This window comes from Heterocephalus glaber, unplaced genomic scaffold (genome assembly GCF_053883595.1).
Source record: "Heterocephalus glaber isolate CG9 unplaced genomic scaffold, H.glaber_assembly_v1.0 deba00001442, whole genome shotgun sequence".
Lineage (NCBI taxonomy): Eukaryota > Metazoa > Chordata > Mammalia > Rodentia > Bathyergidae > Heterocephalus > Heterocephalus glaber.
In genome coordinates this window covers 2,518,142-2,537,620 of record NW_028258296.1, presented here as the reverse complement: position 1 = coordinate 2,537,620, position 19,479 = coordinate 2,518,142, and the positions used below count along the sequence as shown (strand labels likewise).

The 19,479-nt window shown below is 46.4% G+C and overlaps 2 protein-coding genes and 1 long non-coding RNA gene across 12 annotated transcripts in view; 1 reads left to right on the top strand and 2 right to left on the bottom strand.

Moving 5' to 3' along the window:
* The window catches only part of Pgm1 (phosphoglucomutase 1), a 48,741-nt gene extending 46,766 nt beyond the window's left edge, over positions 1-1,975 (bottom strand). The window contains exon 1 of the mRNA XM_004841523.4: positions 1,654-1,975. Within this exon, the coding sequence (XP_004841580.2) occupies positions 1,654-1,899 (246 nt within the window). The 5' untranslated portion in view covers positions 1,900-1,975. The remainder of the gene's footprint in view (positions 1-1,653) is intronic.
* Positions 1,976-2,020: 45 nt separating this feature from the next.
* LOC110348453 (uncharacterized) overlaps positions 2,021-19,479 on the top strand; it is a 38,213-nt gene continuing 20,754 nt past the window's right edge. For 2 of the 7 annotated variants that reach the window (XR_015451902.1, XR_015451901.1), the window contains exons 1-2: positions 2,068-5,688; positions 18,341-18,563. This is a non-coding gene — a long non-coding RNA (uncharacterized LOC110348453). Of the gene's footprint in view, positions 5,689-18,340; positions 18,564-18,916; positions 19,019-19,479 lie in introns of all 7 variants that reach the window. The other 5 variants (XR_015451904.1, XR_015451905.1, XR_015451900.1 and 2 more) reach the window with 4 other exon arrangements.
* Efcab7 (EF-hand calcium binding domain 7) overlaps positions 15,907-19,479 on the bottom strand; it is a 33,068-nt gene continuing 29,495 nt past the window's right edge. For all 4 annotated transcript variants that reach the window (XM_021255605.2, XM_004841525.3, XM_087212834.1 and 1 more), the window contains 2 exons: positions 19,297-19,404; positions 15,907-18,185 (listed from right to left, as the gene is read on the bottom strand). In XM_021255605.2, coding sequence (XP_021111264.2) covers positions 18,111-18,185; positions 19,297-19,404 — 183 coding nt within the window. In that variant the 3' untranslated portion in view covers positions 15,907-18,110. The remainder of the gene's footprint in view (positions 18,186-19,296; positions 19,405-19,479) is intronic.

Genomic DNA, 19,479 nt, shown 5'->3' with positions numbered 1-19,479 from the left:
GGAGGGCAGCAAGCACGAAAACAGTCTGACGGTAAGCTGAGGACAGAAGGGCGAGATCAGCACGCAATCCACAAAGGAACCAGAAGCAGGTGAGCAGGATCAGGAGCCCATGGGGCAAGGGAGTGAGATCAGTCAACAGCACAAAGTCTGCGTTGCGAAGTGCAGGAGAAAGGTTAGAGTAAGGCTTAAGAGTGCCCCAGGGTTTAGCAACCTTGGCAGGAGCACTGCCATTGGAGGGGCGGAGGCGGCAGCCGCCAGTCTGCAAGAGCTGGGGAGGAGACATGGACTCTGAGTCCGGAGGGGGCAGCAGCTACAGGGTGAGCAGCCACAGGAGCACCTGCTGCAGTCTTAACTACGTAACTCCTTCCTTTCCACTCTCTCTCCTCCAAGTACACAGATTTCCCTCTGGACCCCGAGACACCCACTATGCTGGGAGCTCCTGCAGGACAAGTCTCGTGTGTGAACGGTCCCTCTGTTCACAGTCACACTACAGAGCCTACACCACAGGAAGTGACGTCAGCGGTATCTACTGAGCGACTGCATGGAGGGCAGGTTCAGCGGTCACAGAAGCGGGGTCCACTGGGACCCACCTATTGTTTGTTCTTCTCTCATGGAAACCCGCAGTTGTCCGAAAACACAGGCATATCAAGAAAACAAATCCAAACTCCCGTCACTGATGCTGGGCCCAGTTTAGATTCTAGGGACCAGGAGACAGTGTTGGGTTCAGGGTCCTTCCACTCTCAGAAGCTGCTCCGTTCTTGGGATCGACAGGTCTGGGCTGGCTTCTCAGGGCTGCCATTGCAGTTCCTGGAAATGACTGGTTTATTTTTGTGCTGGGGATGGAACCTAGGGCCTGGCCCCTGCTGGGCAAGGTCTGCACCCCCCAACTACACCAGCCCAGCAGTAAAATCGTGCCCTTCACCGGCCATGGGGCAGTGCCCAAAACAGCATCTGCCCTTCAGGGCTGCCAGGAGACCCGGGGCACCACTCCGCTGATCATCCGCCTGCCTGCTGAATAAAAACGCCGCTGAAGAGAAAGGGTGCCAGAAGAGTTGGGTACCACTCAGCCTTACTTTTAAAATATAAAGAAAACCCACTCTTTAGAAGAACTCCTTAGAAAATGTTTTCTAAGAGCAAGTGAGGGACTCAGCAGCCCCCATTTATCAATTTTACAAATCCACATTTTCGTTTTTCCGATTTACCAAAAGCCTCTTTGACTTCGCCTCTGCAGGACCTGACCCTTTAGGCCGGTTAACGCCGACTGGCCGGGGGCGGAGCCGAGTGTTGCACTCGTTTCCAGGCCCCCGCGCTCGGCCGCTTGCGCAAGGGCCCCTTGGGTTTGTTTCCGATTTCACAAGGACTCGGACTCGGGTCCAGCTTCGGGGCCCTCGGGCCGCGCCCTTGGGACCTGTGCCCTGGCATGCAGCGAGCCGAGAGGGGCGGGCCCCGAGCCAGCCGGGCGCCGGGAGCAGCAGGCGCCAGCCGTGACCTTTCCCCGGGCGGGCACACCAGAGCTGCACGTGTGGGGCCGAGGCGGCGCGGGGACCCGGCGGGGGGGCAGGCCGTGCCGGCCCCGGGGGCGCGGCGAGCAGCTCGGGTCGCGATCGCGTTGCACTGCACCGCGCGGGAGTGGCCGCCCGCCCGCGTCCTCACCCCGTTGGCCGCGGCGATGCGCGCGATGAGCTGGATCGCCTCGGCCATGTAGAAGCGGCCGTCGCCGCCCACCACCAGCGTGGCCTCGGGCCGCAGCGCCGGCTCCACGGTGGCCAGGATGCTCTGGATGAAGTTCTCGGCGTAGTGCGCGCGGCTCCGGAACACCTGCACGCGCTTCCGCAGCCCGCTGGTGCCGGGCCGCTGGTCGGGGTAAGCCTGGGTTTGCACTGTCACCACCCGCGCCATGGTGGCGGCGCCGCGCGGGCCGGGACGATCGGGGCTCGGCGGGCGCGCGGCCTCGGCCTTAAAGACGCAGGGCGCGGGACCAGCGGCCGCCCAGGGGCGGAGCCGCCGCGGCCCCTCGCGGACCAATGTGGGCGAGCGGCGAGGCGCCCAATCCCGGCCCGGGCCGCGCGGGGCTGGACCGCGCGGCCCGGTTTCCGGCAGGCTGTGCGCGGTGTGCCGTGAGCACTGCCTTCCGGGGACCTGTTCCGGGCGGCCGTGCGCCTTCGCCGGACCGCGTGACTCGTCTGCCGCCAGAGCCGGGCGTCCGCGCCGGAGAGGAGCCCCGGGCTCGCGCGCAGCCTCCGAGGGCCCGGGACGAGCGCGCCGCCGCTGGGCTGAGGCGAGGCCGGGCACGGGACACAGAACGGGGTTCGCGGACGCGGAGTTGCCAGCCCTGAAAGCGGGTTTCTCCTTTTCCGATTTTATGCTTACAAAACTGAAAGTCGGCCAGGGGCAGGCAGGAGGCCGCTGGGGCCTGAGTCTGACGGCACGGCCCTGGAGCCCGGCCTCGAGGGTGGATAGGTGGGCCAGGCGCTGTGCCCACAGTGGGAGCTCAGGGACGACCCAGGGGCGGGTGGGCCAAGGCTTCCTCCAGCAACAGCCAGCAAAGTCGACCACTAAGTAGGGAAAAGGAGAAATCCGCTGCCATTAGGTTTAGCATCTCGCTGGATTTGGCATCTGTCTCCTCTGCTTGGGAAATGTGTTTCCGCAGGGTGGAATAACATTTGTTAAGATGGTGCGATCTTGGGGGACTTAACGTCCTTGGGCACCCATTTCTTGACCATGAAATGAACGTAAAGCCTCTCTTAAAGGACTTCTGCAAGAATCGGCGGGGTCTTGGGCGTCAGTTGCTTCATCACGGACACACGGAATTGCCCGGGACGCTTAGCTGCTGGCCACAGGAGCTCCTCCTAGTCTGGTGATGGGAGTTCGCCTCACGGACCTGAAGCAGAGGCGCCTGGAATATTAGCTCCCTGTCTTAGTTGCTTTCTTTGTTGCCATGACAAAATATCTGACACCCAAAATTAAGGGAGAAAAGGGGTTTTTTAGCTCACAGTGTGTAGAGGTTTCAATACATAGCTGGCTCCAAGCCAGGGTGGCGTGGCTGACAGGCTTTGGAGAGGATAAACATTATGGCAGGCAGAAAGCAAAGCAAGCAAGGGACGATCTTTCTGTCCCTTAAAGCTTACCCGGGCTGCTTAGGGTGGGTAGCACTCACACCCTTAATCCTAGCGCCCTCGATCCTAGCATTGCACCATAAATCATTCCAGCCTCACGCTCTAGATCCAGCCACCCCTGAAAAAGCCCCACCTATGACTGCATGAGGCTTTGAGGGGAGATCTAGACATAAGCCATAACATTACACCCCTGGTCTGCTAAAGACTCATATATTTTTTATATAAAAGGTATTTAGTCTATCCCTAAGAGTTGCTGAAATCTTAAGAGTTTTAGCATTGCTGAAAAGTTTAAGTCCAGAGTCTCTTGAGATTTAAGGCAAACTCTTTGCTGCAAACCCCTGTACAAGTGAAAAGAGAGTTAAACACTTTAAACAGTTAAAAGCGCAAGGTAGACATTTTTATTTTAAAAGTTATAAACGGGGCTGGGGATTTAGCCCAGTGGTTTCGCCGCCTACTGCACAAGCACAAGGACCTGAGTTCAATCCCCAGTACCAAGAAACAACAAAAGAAGTTATAAACAGGAGACTAGCAAGGACTGGGAAAAAAAACAAGACCAAAATCCAGCAGGGCCAACATTAAACCCTGCAGTTCCACTTCCTGCAACCCAGCTCTCTGGAGGCAGTGTCTGGGGCTCTGCCCCCTCAGCACTGCCAGTAGTTGTAGTAGCTCTCCTGGCTTCTCTCTCAGGCTGGCTCTGTTCTCTCCTTGTAGTTTTCTTTAGGCAATCTATGTTTCTGGCTTTTTTAAACTTCTGGGGTCCCTACTGCACCTTCAGCTTTGCATTCACAGCTTCACACATTGCCCACTTGGGCACACTGCCTGGCCTCCTAGGCCTTCTGAAATCTGGGTGGAAGCTTCCTGACTCCACAGCTCTTGCATTCTGCATGCACCTAAAACCAGCACCACGTGGATGACACCAAGGTCTGCTGCCAGCTGAAGCAATAGCTGGGCTTCCTTCTCTCTTGGCTGTCAGGGTCCAGAGTCTGTGAATCAAATCCCAAGGAACGACTTCCCTAGGCTGCCGCCATTGTAGAACAATGTAGAAGAGAGCTCTGGGGCTCTCTTCTCAAAGCAAAGTCTTGCATTTTGTGAAAGGGTGAAGTTCTGTTGTTTTGTGTGATGTCTCTTAGGCCATCTTTTTTCTCCTGTTCCTTCTCAGCGATCAAGATCTCTGCTCTACCTTTGTAGTCTACAGCCTTACTGGAGCTTCCTTTTTGGCAAAACTCAAGACATTTTAAATCATTTTGTTGGGCTCTTTGCTCTTGATTCTCAATATAAATTTGACTAAAAGGCCCCAACAGTAGCCATGCCACAGCCTCAACATTAGACTACCTTGAAATTTTTTTCTTCCAGATTAGTTTGGTACCCTTAATTTCAGTCTCAGGTGAAGTCTCCGGACATGAGCAAAATTCAGACAAACTTTATTCCAAGCCATAACACACATCATCTGGGGTCCAACAGCCATGCCGTCCTTTTTCTCAGCAGAAACCTCCTGAGCCCAGTCTTTACTGCCAGCATGTGTATCAGCCTTCTGGTCTTCTGAGGTCCCAGACTCTCCCATCAAGTACAGCCTAAGGCATTTTAGCTCTACTTTTTTAGCTGGCATTTTTGAACATTTTTAAAAACTCTTTTCCTTTTTATAAATCAGTTGACTTTTGAGCCACATGGCCAGGACCACTGCTCTTTCTTTCTGTCCTTTCTGTCTTATTCAGGCTTCTTAGGGTTGGTAGCACTCACACCCATAACCCAGGTGCCCGGGAGCTCAGCACTGCACTGTGAATTAGTCCCAGCGTCATACACTCTGGATCCAGCACCTGTAGAAAAGCCCACCTGTGACTGCCTGAGGCTCTGGGGAGACATCTAGACACAGCCATGCCATTCCCTTTCCTCAGTCCCAGACCAGAGTCCGTTGCTAACCTGTGGATTCTACTCTTGCTTCTTGCAGTGCTGTCCCAGGCACCATGCTGGTATGTTTCTGCACTGCACGTTGACATGGTAGGTGCTGTGCAGATACGCTCTATGAGGCAGTCACTATAAATGAAATCTGTCCTGAGTTCGATCCCCAGAACCAGAAAAAGAAAAGATGACTGAAAACTGTCTTTTGTTGCTCTGTCATGGAATTAATTCAAAACATTGACCTTTCATGTTCGTTCTGACTGGGGAAGAGCCAGAAGTTGCAGGTGCCAGACCCAGTGAATAAGGTGGAGGAAGACACAGCGTCATGTTTTTACAAGCTGCCTTCCTGTTACGTGGCCCTCAGCAGAAGTGTTCACTGTATTTTTGATCACACCTCATAAAGACTCAGGAAAGAAGACTTCCAGAACTGCTGCAGAAAGTGGCAAGAAGGGTGGGGTAAGTGTCATAGAAGTAAGGCAGGTCTGGGCACAGTGCCTCTCACTGTAATCGATTCTTTATTCTTGGTCACTCCTCGTAGGCACTGTCTGGGTGTAAATAAGAGGATCCATCACCAGAGGGAGTCAGGGATGACACCACAGTGGAAGTGATGTGTACACTGAGGGGAAGAAGGAAGTTGTCATTGGCAAAGTGAAGAGAAAAAACCCATTTGTCCCAGGTGAGGGAACTGGAGGGGGGAGGTTTGGCGTGAGAAGGAATTTAACTCACCAAGAACCGGCAAGGCAGCCAGTGTAACCAGCACGGAAACTGAGGAGTAGAGTGGGCAGCCTGGTCATACAGGCCTAACTGGATGCTGTCAACTCCTGGGGTCTCTGGAGGAGGAAGTGAAGAGAAGTAAGATGCTATGTCCATGCCCCAGCTTCCCATGACAGATGTCATCATTATGACCTGCAAAATGTGCGATAAAATTTTTAAAAACAAGTACATGTAAAAGAAGTATCGGGAAGGCCAGTTATTTAGTTCAGTGGCACCGCTCCTGCCTCAAAAGTGCAAGGTCCTGAGTTCGATCCCCAGTACCACAGGGGAAAAAAAAAGTATTGGGCTCTTTATCATAACAGTAACAAGCAATTGAGAGGGCATTTTTTAAATGGTGGCAACACATACACAGCCTAAAATACATAATTTCTAACCAATTAAGTGTGCCTTCAGTACGTCTGCTCACTGTGTCATGAAGCCATTCTCACCGTCCGTCTCTAGATGATGATGATGATGATGATGATGATGATGATGATTTTGTGGTGCTGGAAGTTGAACCCAGGCCTCCCTCACCCCAAACACAGTTCCCACCCGGGCTACACCTCAGCCTCTCTAGAATGTTTTCAGCGTCCCACACTGAACCTCTGCAGCCACTGAACAACTCCCCGTTTCCCCCTCTTCCAGGAAACCACTGTTCATCCTGCCTTCATGAATTTGACTGTTTTACTCTCACATAGTGGGGTCATATATTTGTCCTTTGTGTCGGGCTAATTTCAGTTAGCATAACGTCTTCGCGGTTCATCCTTGTCCTCTGCCAGAAGAGTTCAAGCAGAGCAATACCGTGATCATACCAGCACTTTCCAGAAATCACATAGTGGCCGAAGCAAAACCAGGTGGCCAGGTCGAAGACTGCAGTGCCTCGCACTAGGCTGGGCACAATGGAAACAGCCTGAGTGAGCAGGCTTGAGATGCTTCCAGAAAGCAGTGTCAGCATGACAGGGTGAGGTGTGCAGGGCATGTGAAAAGCAGCGTCTTCTGGAAACCTGGAAACCAGGGACCGGAATGCTGCAAGTATGGAGCTGGGAGGTGACATCTGGGACCGTGATTTCAGTTTGGGGTCTATAAAGCTTGAAGTGTCCTCCAGACATCAAGAGGGGATTCAGAATAGCCGTGTTGGGTATACGCACCTACAGATTAGGGGACAGCCGTGGTCAAGGGATCCAAATTTATAACTCCCCAGCATGCAGACCGCATCTGAAGACACCAGCGTGGATGAGCTCCCCCAAAGGAAAAAATACAGAGTGCAGGAAAAAGCAAAGGCCCAGCACCAGGTGCTAAGAAACCCGAGGCCTAAAGGCCAGGAACTGGAGGCTTTTCTGACTTTGAAAGATATTTAGAATCATTGACCCAGCAAGAAGAGCTGGGTGTGTTTCTTCTAACGCTATGCATTAAAAACGTTAACTCTGGGGCTGGGGATTTAGCTCAGTGGTTTTTTTGTTCTGTTTTGTTTTTGTATTAAATTCTTTTATTGGTACATTGTAGGTATACAACACAATTACATTTCTCATTGGGAATTGTACCTTTACATGATGCATCTTGGTTCTTATTTTTTCCCCATTCCTAGCCCTCCCTTCACCCCCTCCACCCTTCCCTATTTACAAAGACTTTATTTCCATTTTTTCCATTTCTCATCATTTTTTCCTTTCCCTTCTTTCCTTTCCCCTGCCCCTCCCACTACCCCTACCCCTTTGGACCTTTTCTTCCTATTTTACATTATCGATTATTCATTCTAATCATTGGTACATTTTAGGTATAGAATATAATGACATTCATCATTGGAAATTTGCACCTTTACATAGTCTCTCTTGGTTCTTATTTTTCACCCTTGCCCAGCCCTCCCTTCAACCCCTCCAGCCCTCCCTATTTACAAAGATTTTGTTCCTATTTTTCCATTTTCTCATATTAATCCCATTCCCTTCTATCCTTTCCCCTAGCCCTCCCACTTCCTTCGCCTTTGCCCCTTTTCTTCCTATTTCAAATGACCTATTATACATTTAGTCCTTATTTACACTTTCAGTTTCTCACACCAGAGAAACTATTCGGTATTTACACATGTGTGTCCTATTTATTTCACTTAAGAGTATCGCCTCAATGTGCATCCACTTTAGCTCAGTGGTTTTGTCCCCTGCTGTGCAAGCACAAGGACCCAAGTTCGATCTCCGATACCAAAAAACTCCCTTAACTCTGAATGCTAGATTACATTCAGAGGCAAGGAAAATCTAATTCTTGGGACAATTCCTAACATGCCCCTTAGGAGCAGGCCTAAAGTGAAGTAACCAGGACTTTGGTTACTTTCTCAGTCAAGGAACAAGCAATTCTTAATCTCTCGGCCCATGCATACAAATGTAGATAGACGGGAGCTGGGTTAGATCCTGGCTAGATAATGTATGATACTTGGTCAAATCACATTTCCTAGGACAGTATTCATTATAGAAGCTTCACTTTCATTCTTCACAAATCATCACTTGCCTTCCAATTGTAATGGCTTAAAGAAAGGTGTTCACCGTAGTCATCAATCTTTGATAACTGCAACGACAAGAAATAGTATGCATATAAAATTTACAATGAAGAGATGTATGTGGAATTTATAATGAAAACATGAAATGGGGTTATCCAGTGGCATTTATTAGTTACCTGACTCATACAGAAAGTGACTATCAAAACAAGAAAAACTGAAAAGTAATTCCTTAATGACAGGTATACCAGCCCGAGAAGGCACTCCTATGGAGTACAATAAAAGCACAATCACACTACTGTTAAAAACAAAACACAGCTCCACATTTGTGTGTGCTTATCTGGTGGTGTTTAATAGTGGCAGAATCACCTGTATTGATAACATTGGGGTTCTCTCCAGTTTAAGACCTAATGGCCCCCACACCCCAGCCCTACCAGGCTAGAAAGGCAGTCTTTTAATCCCAGAGAACTCTAACAGCCTTAGCGTAGATAATCTCCTAGAAGAATTCTCAGGAACTTGTAGCTGGAAAATAACTAACTGATGATTTCATATAAACCTGAGTTAATGCTGAAATGTTGCAAATGTCATTTTAGCCTGTTTGTAAGGCCTACACCATGTAATCCTCCAGAATTTATGACATGAAATTGTGGTCTATTGAAATTTGCTAAAGGGACTCATTCCTACCAACAGAAGAACTGTCAAACCATTCGCTATGTGTATCTGTAAGCTACTCAGGTGTTTCAAACTGTCATGTAAATAAAAGTCAGTGCCTGTTTGGAGACCATGATTCTGAAATTGAGTTTGTTCCTGTGCCAGAAAAGTCATCGCTTCTGAACTCGTGCTTCAGTGCCAAGTGGTTATTCATGAGGCTACAATGTGAAAAGAATTGATATATGATGGATTGGACTTCTTCTGTAGAATTCATTTTTGGAATCTTCTACAAAGGATATCAGTCTGAATTAATTTATATGAATATTTGATATGCAAATATTAATATTTTAGATGGCAAAAGATAAGATTTTTAAAAATACAGATTGTAAGGAACATTTTTCAAGAGATAATGAATGTCTTCGTTATCCATTTCATCAGTATTCCTGATTTCTTGCTAAATGCTGTGGTAAATTAAATAATGGACCCCAAAAGAGACCCCTGTCTGGTCCCCAGAACCCGCGACTGTTACCGGACCTGGCAAACCTGACTTGCAGACAGAACCACACGAAGGGTCAGGGATGCGTGATTGCCTGCGTGATCCGCTTGGGCCCCAAACGCAACCTGAATGTCCTGGGAAGAGAGGAGCCAGGGTGTAGTCTGATGTGAAGAAGGCAGTCAGGGTATGGGACAGGCTTAGTGCGGTGGTCACCAACCAAGGAGTGTCGCAGCCACCAACTGAGAAGAGGCAAGAAGACAGGCGCCTCCTCTAGAACCTCCCAAGTGCAAAGTGGTGCAGCCACTCTGGAACACCTCGGCAGTTTCTGAAAAGGTCAAACACATTTACCACGTGACCCAGCAATCCCATCTTGGGCATCTACTACATGTCTACGTAAAAATCTGTACTTAATGTTTATCACAGCTCCATCAGTATCTGTCAAAAATGAGAAACAACCAGCAGATGAACGAGTAAACAAATGGTGAAACAACCGAATAATAAAATACTACTGAGCAATAAAGAGAACCAACTACTGATACATACAGCTTGGGTGAATCTTAAATCATTATGTTAAGTGAATTAATATGTTACATACTGCATGGCCCCACTTACATGAGATTTTCAGAACCAGACAACTACAGTGTTATTAGTATTCTTAGAGGAACAGACTCAATGGAAAAGATGTGTAACTATGCAGAAAGATTTATTAGGTAGGCGTAGAGGATCAGTGGCAGGAGAGTCCACAAGGCAGGCTGTGTGCTGGAGAGCTGGATGATTCAGGGGCAGTTGAAGGTCGAAGGCCTGGACGCTCACTATCCAGTCACCAGTGCTAGTCTGTATTGGATGGCTGAAGTAATGAATACCAAAGTCCTTTTTTCCCTTTTCATTCCATCAGGGCACAAGCCTGTTGGTTGGTGCCACCTGTATCCGGCGTGGGTCTTCTTCCCTCATTTTCCGGCCTACACGCCAGTCATCCACAGACACACTCAGAGCTTTACTGATCTGCTTGATGGTTCTTATTCAAGTCGACATCTTACGATTAATTATCATAGTCCATCCCTTGTCAACTCAACAGCCAGATGCGTCTCCTTAAGCCATGTTTAGTCGCCGAATACACTGGCAAGCTCATAATTATGCCTAACACAGTACAACTATCCTGCACACAAATGGAAACACTAATTCCCTCCCCGAATAGAAGGCAAAGCTTTCTTTGGGTGATGCTTACTCTTCTCCTGACATTCTGTAACTTTAGGAACAGTACTTAAGTACTGATATTAAGTCAATATTACATTACAAAGAAAAAAATAGCTATTAAATATATGTGTGTATATATATGCACAAGCACATTAACAAAACAGGAGAGAAAGGCGCATGAGAATTATGGTCGGTGTTTCTGTAACTGGTCACATGGTCATAGCTGGTATTGATAACAGCCTGCTTCTGCTACCCATTCTGCAATCCCTTGCCCTTCAGAGGCACCTCACCAGACCGCAGCCCTTTACCTGGCAGGGTGACTCACACCTTCATTCCTGAAGATTCTGTGCCATTTGTTACCTGCCTGGGTTGGGTTGTTGTAGTTTCCTTAATAACAGGACGTGGTAACACTAGGAGATATCCTTAGGGATCTCTTGCAGTCCAAGTACTCCTTACCTCCACTGTAGAGTAGTAGTCCAACTTCCCCTTGGTAGTCTGAATCAATCACCCTGGTAACAACATAACTCCATGTTTACCTTGACTCAGAGACACGAGGAGCCCAAAATTACCAGGGAGCAGTCTTAGCTTCTAGTTCAAAAGAATCATTGTTGTGCTCCCTGGTACAGGCTGTCCCTGCTCTGGAACTAAGATGTCTAGGCCAGCAGAGCATAAGGTCACCAGAACAGGAAGCAAACATCTTGCTTTTGAGCTGCTGGGGGTAATGGTGAATGATACCATTTCCACTTCCACTCGTAGATTCTCGGACCCATGAATCCTGGGTATAGGAGACGCTGTGCCATATAGTGGACAATGGTGATTCAGAACATACACAGCCTTCTGGAGAACCTTGCCCCAGACCTGCAAACTATGGCCACCTAGCTGATCCTGTAATTCTATTTACAAGAGGCCATTCCACCATTCTATCAACCCAGCTGCTTCTGGGTGATGAGGAACATGATAAGATCGGTGAATTCCGTGAGCATGAGCCTACTGTCTCACTTCTTTGGCCATAAAATATATCCCTTGGTCAGAGGCAATGCTGTGTATAATTCTGTGATGTTGGAGAGGCATTTCATTAGTGTATGCATAGACGTTCTGGCAGAATCACTATGTGTAGGGAAGGCAAAGCCATGAACAGAGTGTGTCTTTTCTGGTAAAGACAAAGCGCTGCCCTCTCGGTGATGGAAGCAGTGCCGTGTAATCAGCTTGCCCCCAAGCTGCAGGCTGATCATCCTGGGGAACGGCACCATACCAGGGACTCTGTGTTGGTCTCTGCTACTAGCAGGTCAGGAATTCAGCAGCGGCTGCAGCCGTCATCCTTGGTAAGTGTAGTCCGTGTTGCTGAGCCCGTGCATAACCTCCATTCCTGGCACCGCAGCCACTCTGTTCATGGGGCCATTGGGCAGTGACAGTGGTGGCTGAGGAAAGACGTTGGCTGCTATCTGCAGAATGGGCCATCCTATCCACTTTATTATAATGCCCTCTTCTGCTGAGGTCATCTGTTGGTGAGCATGTACATGGGATACAAGTGTCTTCACATCCTTGGCCCATATGGAGAGGTCTATCCACATACCTCTTCTCCTAATGTCTTTGCCACTAATTCTCCAGTCATGTTCCTTCTAAGCCCCCTGACCATCTGGCCAGACCATTGGCTACAGCTGATCAATCTGAATACTGCCACACATCTGGCCATTTTTTTCTTCCAGACAAAATATACTACCCAGTGCACTGCCCAAAGTTCTGCCCAGTGTGAAGATTTCCCTTCACCACTGTGCTGCAGGGATGTCCTGGACAGAGGCTATAGTGCTGCCGTGTCCACTTGCAGATGGTGCCTGCATAACATGCAGAACCATCTGTAAACCAGGCCCTCACCTCCTCTTCCTCTGACTGCTGGTCATATGGTGCATCCCGTGAGGCCACAGGTGCATGCTGGGAAACAGAAGGCAATATAGCAGGAATAGGAGCCATGGGCATCTGGGCCACTTCTTCATGTAACTTACTTGTGCCCTCTGGACCTGCCCTGGCCCAGTTACATATATACCGTTTCCATTTAATGACAGACTTGCTGTGCATGTCCAACCTTATGACTCATGGATCAGAAAATGCCCAGCTCATGATGGGCAACTCAGGTTGCATGGTAACCTGGTGTCCCATGGTCAAGCATTCAGTTTCCACCAAGGCCCAGTAGCAGGCCAGCAGCTTTTTTCAAAGGGAGGGCTGTTGTCTGCAGATGATGGCAGAGCCTAAAGGCCTCCACTACAATTCACATTCAGGAGCCGCCAGAGCCTCCGAACAGCATCCCTACCTGCCACTGCCACCTCAAGTACCATCGGATCTGCTGGATCACATGGCCCAGGGGCACAGCAGCCTGCACAGCAGCCTGGACCTGTTGCAGAGCCTTCTCTGGTTCTGAACACTTCTCAAAACCAGTAGCGTTCCGAGTCACTCAGCACATCGGCCAGAGTAACGCACATAGTGATGAAGGTCCAGGAGCTAGGTGTGAGTGAGTGTGTGTGTGTGAGTGTGTGTGTGTGTGTGTTGTAGACAGAATGAACCTACAACAGGAAGCACCAGGAGTTTCTGGTGATAGCCCTGTTCTGTGTCCTGGAAGTGCTGGTGCTGTATGGATCTGCACGTGTGTTAAATTAATAGAACCACGAAATCCCCCCCAAAAGGATCAAATTCATAATATTTTACATCTGAAAGAAAAATCCCACAGGAATAAAAGGTATTGGTTTTAAAATAGAAGCTCAGGGTGTAGAAGAGTTTCTTCTGGGCTGGGGATGGATTAAAGGTTTCATGAAGGATGAGGCATTTTAAAAATGCATGTGAGAGGTACAGCCTGCAGTACCGGTTCCCAATCTGTCTTTGCCGAGGCCCGGGTAATGAGGGCAGCGCAGCGTCTGGCTTGCTCACCTCTGTCAGCGGCACCTGAAGCCACGCTCTGCAGAGAGAGGCAGCTGGTGGGGACACGATTAATGACCTATTGCCTGTGACATTAATGCAATAACAGGGCCCTCCAGGGAAAATGAACGTAGGAGAAAATGCCTGAAATTTCATCCTCATTCTAAGTCTCTCCTACCCTTTCAAGGTCAGTTAAATTCTAGCTCCTTCTTGACCCTTACTCTTCCAGAGCATTTTCTATGTCCTGACTCACTCTATGGAACCACTCTAATATTTTTTAAAAATTCTTTTATTGGTACATTTTAGTTATACAATGTTTACATTTATCACTGGGTGCTTGTACCTGTACATGATGTATCTTGGTTCTTACTTTTTCCCCATTACCTGTGTGACCTTCATCCCTCCACCTTTCCCTATTTACATAGACTTTGTTTCCATTTTTCACTCTAATATTTTAGTGTAGTACTTCTCAGTATTTTAAAACCTATGCCTCATTTCCTATATGCCATGAAAATGTGCCCAGTTTTGTTATTTAAAAAAAAATATTGCATGACAGAAATCAAAGCACTAGCTTCAAATTATACTTCTTCATTCTTCCAAGATTCTCCTCTACCCTTACAGCTCCTAAACTGGGCAAGCTTCTCCCGCCCTGTTGCCATATCATCACTAGCTGAATGTGTAATCACCAGTGTCTACTAACTTAAGATTAATGTTATTCCCCAATCGGCTCACATGTAACTCATTGCCTCAACTCTTTCTTTTCTTGAGAACAGGCATCATTCACACTTCTTCTGTATTATAACTAATGCAATGTGTGATCAATCCTTGCTAATTGTATGTCCTTGTGAACTACTATCCAGTCTATTCTATTCCTCATGTTTTAACTTCTCTGCTTGGAAGAAAATAATTTTTTTCAAAAGCTAAATATAATTTTTGTAATAGATGTCTAAAGGGCACAGAGAAATGTACTTTTCAGTAATGCTGATACTCGTATCTGAAACTGCCAGGAAGCTTCCAATGCTGCCGTTCTGTAGCTGGTACTGCATTTCATTATAGCCAGCCTTAGCCTCAGTGAGATGCCTGACCTTGAGCTAGTCTTCAAGTTTAACTGGGTTGATCTCCAATTCGATTGTAAAGAAGAGAATAAAATCTGGGCTATTTATAAAATTCTGGATATGTCTCAACTGTGTCTGAAAGAAAATATGTTTTCTTTAATATCTGAGAAATGGAACCATAATCTAATCCCTTTATACAACATTGGGGCTTTATCTGTAACATTCACATGTGTTTTCAGAAATATGTAAAAAAACCCAGCAGAATACCTACTGTTAATGTACAAACTTACTTTGGTCAAATACAAATATAAGCAGCTTGTGAATGAGTCACAAGAATGAAGTATACCTCGTTTGCACTTCCTTAGACAGTGCTAGCTGCAGCTAACAGGTGCAAACTCTTCAAAGCAACCAAAGTCCTGTACTCCCTAGATTTTCAACAACTACTGGCCATCCCTAGGCCCAAATTATCTCTTTATATGAATCCCACCCACTTCCTTTAAATCATTTCCCCTACTTGCTGTGTTTTTCCTCAAATCATTATGTAGTTCACTTTTCCCTAGAAATGACTGAGCAGGTTCAAGAGTAAAGATAGGCTTTTCATACCATGTAAAGCCAGCAGGGCCATGTGTATATCTCCCTGTACTTGTGCATTCATGAGGGAGTAAAAGTCAGTACTTTTTAAGAGGACAATTTAGAAATTGTTTTTATAATTCCCTGACAAGAAGAGGTACATATGTCTGGGTTTGCAGAAAGCAAATCACTAAAAGCAGTCTTAGAAATCATAAAGGACTTAACACAGTGCTGAGGAATATTATCAACCTCTCTCTTCAATGAAGAAAATAATATGCTCACCCTCTGGTGGCCAAAATCAGAAATACAGTACATTTCCATTTTCCTGGATTACACCCAAAATATGTTTAGTATGGTGTATTAAGTTTCTGCTCTGTATTTAACCTACACCAAAAACAGATCTAAAAAGGCAACTGGCTTTTTAAGAAAATAGCTCTACTGCAATATAATAGAAAATCAATAAAGTGATTTAATACAGTAATTTAAGATTTGCTTATGAGTGTATTTGATAACATTTAAACTAGTTTCAAAATATAAGAATCAGAATTTTACAGTTACAGGTATTACAGTGATAATGTTGATAATTCTCTATTTAAAACTGCCTATTTATCAGTAAAAAATTAATTCTGTTGTATTTTAATCTGTTAAACATGTTATGTTTTAATCTTTTAATGAAATGAAAAATAAAGTCCTGATTAATGGAATTGAATAGTAATGAGACTTTTTTTCTTATGCTTCTGATTTTTAATTTATAAACAGTCTGAAGAACGATAGGAAATTCATACCACATGTGAGTTTAAGTTTCTGCTCATTTTATTCAACTGTCTTTCTAACATCCATACAATACCATATGAGGCCTACCGGGGTCACAGCAGTCACAGCTGTGAAGCTCGGCCAGGTGCAGGTGAATAAGGAAGGCGATCTTCAAGAGGCCTGCTGGGCGCTGCTGCTGGGCGCTGAGCGAGCAGGCGCCAGGGCCACGGCCAGTCTTGGCTGTGCGAGTGACCCAGAAGGAAGTCTTGCAAAAGTGACATTCACAGAGCCAGGAGAGAAGACAGAAGGAAGAACACTTTTATCTGCGAGAAGGAAGCGGTGCTTGCAAAGGGCTGGGGGCGGGGCTACAGAAGTACGGGTGCAGGGAAACCTACAAGGGAACGGTCAGCAGCAAGAAGCAAATCTGAAGAATACGGTGTCCCAGAAAGAGCGAGAGTCCCACACTGGGGACAAGGCCCGACTCTCAAAGTGCAGCGGAACAGGGTGCTACTGACGACCTGGGAGGGAACAGCTACTGTTTGAATTAACTGCAAACACAGACAGGAGCCAAGAAAGTGACAGAGCAGCCACGTGCACAGCAACAGTGGGAAGCAACCAGCGCCAGAGGACAGAGAGCGTGGGGACACTGCGGGAACAGGCAGGGATGGAAGCCAGGGCACAGGAGAGGTCCGGGGCAGCAGGGCCTTTTTCTACTAAGCTGGATGCTTCAGCTTTCTATTTTTCATATTCTTACTTTATACACTTTATTTATTCACCTAGCGGTGCTGGGGCTCAAAGCTGGGTCCTGTTGGAGCCAGGCAAATGCTCCACCACGCAGACACAGCCCTGTGGGTCTTCATTTTCTTGGAAGAAAGTTCAACTTGAAACAAAATACCTCTGTCTTTTCAACTAACAGAAATGACACTGTCGAGCTCATGAGCAATGGGAAGAAAAGGAGCGGCTCAGATGATCTAAGGAGCCATGGGCAGACGGGCAAGACTCCCGTGCTTGTCATATTCTCCCCGAGTCCCTGTGTCCCAGTGACACCAGTCCACGTCCACTGTCACCAAATTATACAAAGTCCTTTATGATGTGGGACAGACATAACTTTGTTGTATGTTTTTACCATCATAGACGATTTCCCATAACTCAGTACCTGGTAAAACAGAATACATGGCCACATCTTTTGGATTTATAAAGAATTTGGCAGTTAGTGTGTTCATATTTCACTACTACTTTTTAAGATATATTATCTAAAGAGTTCTAACCGCTAGATAATGGCAACCCAGTTTACAGAAATCTAAATCAAGGGCCCCAAATCCAAATGACATTTAAACTATGTGCCATCTTGTATTGGGTACAAAAATAATATCTGCCATACAGTATTCATATTTCAGATGGTGACATTTATTGTCCACTCTTCTGTTACTGATACATGGTTCCTAATTGCTTAATATTATTTTTCATGCCATATTCTGTTTCATTTAATGTTATGTAGATTTAATTCCCATTATTTCAAAACACAGTTAAGTAAAAGCAGTCCGCAGTAAACAAACAAAAATTTACAAAATGTTTCTACTATCATCATTAGGTTTTGGCTTCATTATATAGAAACTAATTTCTTTAAATTTTGTGTTAAACTTTTATGATTGGAAAATTAAATGGCTATTTTTATAGTTATATTTTCTTTTAAGTTTTTTCGTTTTTGTACCTGGGGTTGAACTTAGGACCTTGTGCTTGCAAGGCAGGTGTGTTGCCACTGAGCTAAGTCCCTGGTCCTCTTTTAAGTTTTTTATGAGTTAAAATAAAACAAAAGCATATAGGATTTTGAAGAGTTCATTGAATATTACTTTTAAAAGGCTTATTTATAATTTTCTTTTGACTTAGTATCATAAACAAAATGTGCTTTAAGTTTCCCACTAAATTAATAAGAGCACACATTAAAAACATTATACTTTCATCGTGGCCCAGGATTTAGCTCAGTGGTTTTGCTGCCTGCTGCGCAAGTGCAAGGACCCGAGTTCGATCCCCAGTACCAAAAAAACCCAAAAACATACTTTCATCGTATAAAAGTATGTATCATACATATTACGTATCATATACCTAAGATATATGACATGTAAATGTAAATGCATATAAATTAATTATTAAAAAGGTATACCAGTTAAATTGAATAATACATAATAAATAAGTAACAGCAAATCTACAATACTACTTCTTAGCCTGATAGCTCCTCAGGGAATTAGTTAAGATATGAGGGAATAAACACAATGATGCGTCCATTCTTGTCGTTCATTCAGAGGCATTACATGTTGACAAACCTGCATATAAAAACAGAAAGCTTTTACTTTTCTTTTATGTCATTACTGGTCAGTTGTCAGGAGACACTTCTAGCCCTTGTATAAAACATATGCTTGTGAAGCCAGTTATGGTGGAATGCACCTGTGCTGATCAAACCCTATGGTCCTTGCCTCAGCAGGGACAGAGAGCCGAGATCGAGGTGTGACAGCACACCTGGCTGAACCCCGCCCCGGGTGTGAGCCTCAGCAGTGTGGGCGGAGACTTCAGGGAGCGTCCTTTCCTACCAAGCCTGCAGCACTTCCAGAAATCTTCCTTGGACGAACATAAAAGAGAACCTCTCCCTCTCCTCTGATCATCTGAGAGCAAGTTAGGGCTAAAGACAGTCTGGAGGAAGAAAGGTGAGTGTGGACGGCTAACCTGTCCCTTCCCAAACCCCAGGAGCCCCCAGCTCTGTCCCTGCCTCTGAATTTGGGGCTAAATCAGAAACCAGAGTTTCTTCAAGCTCCAGAGCTACAGCTGCTTCTGGCTCTGGACTCAGTTGTTTCCCTAAAACACGTGATCACGTGATCTCAAAACATGAATAATGTAGACAAAAAGATTTTGAGTTATTAAAATCCTATTACTATTAATCCTACTTTGTATCTCTCTACATGGTGTTCAAAAGTGCTTTCACGTACGTCACTCTGTTTTATCTCTACGTAACCCTGTGTAGTGTCCACACTTCTAATGCTCTCCTTGTCCTACCTTTAAGGGGCCTGGGCGGGGGTGAAGCGACTTTCCCACGGTCACTCAACCAGGGCGATGGAGCTGGATCAGAACCAGAGCCTCTGGGTCCCGGTGGAGACTGACACGGGTATGAGCATCACACTTAAACTAATTGCCCACTCCCTTTCCTAGCCTCATGGTTTTGTTTCGTTTGTTCTGAGACAGGGTCTTACTATGTAGTCCAGTCCAGGCTGGCCTTGAACTCACTGTGCTCCTCCTGCCTTGGGCTCCTGAGTGCTGGGATCAGAGGCCTGTGCTACTACGCCTGGCTCGATCTACATGGTTAGTCGTAACATTACTAGAAAAAAATTTCTTTCCAAAGAGACACAAGAAAGACAGGGCTTTCATCAGGAACTGGTGCATTACCATGGTAGAGTGCGGTGCCACTTCTACTGCAAATATGTTAGGTCCTCTGTTGTTGACGCAGTTCTGACTCAGCTCATTGTTGACATGAATAATCGCCTTATTATCTGACTGTAAAAGAACATTTCAGAAGTTAGTAGAACTTTCCTCAATAAAACAAGACATACACCTCAGAATAAGCCCTGA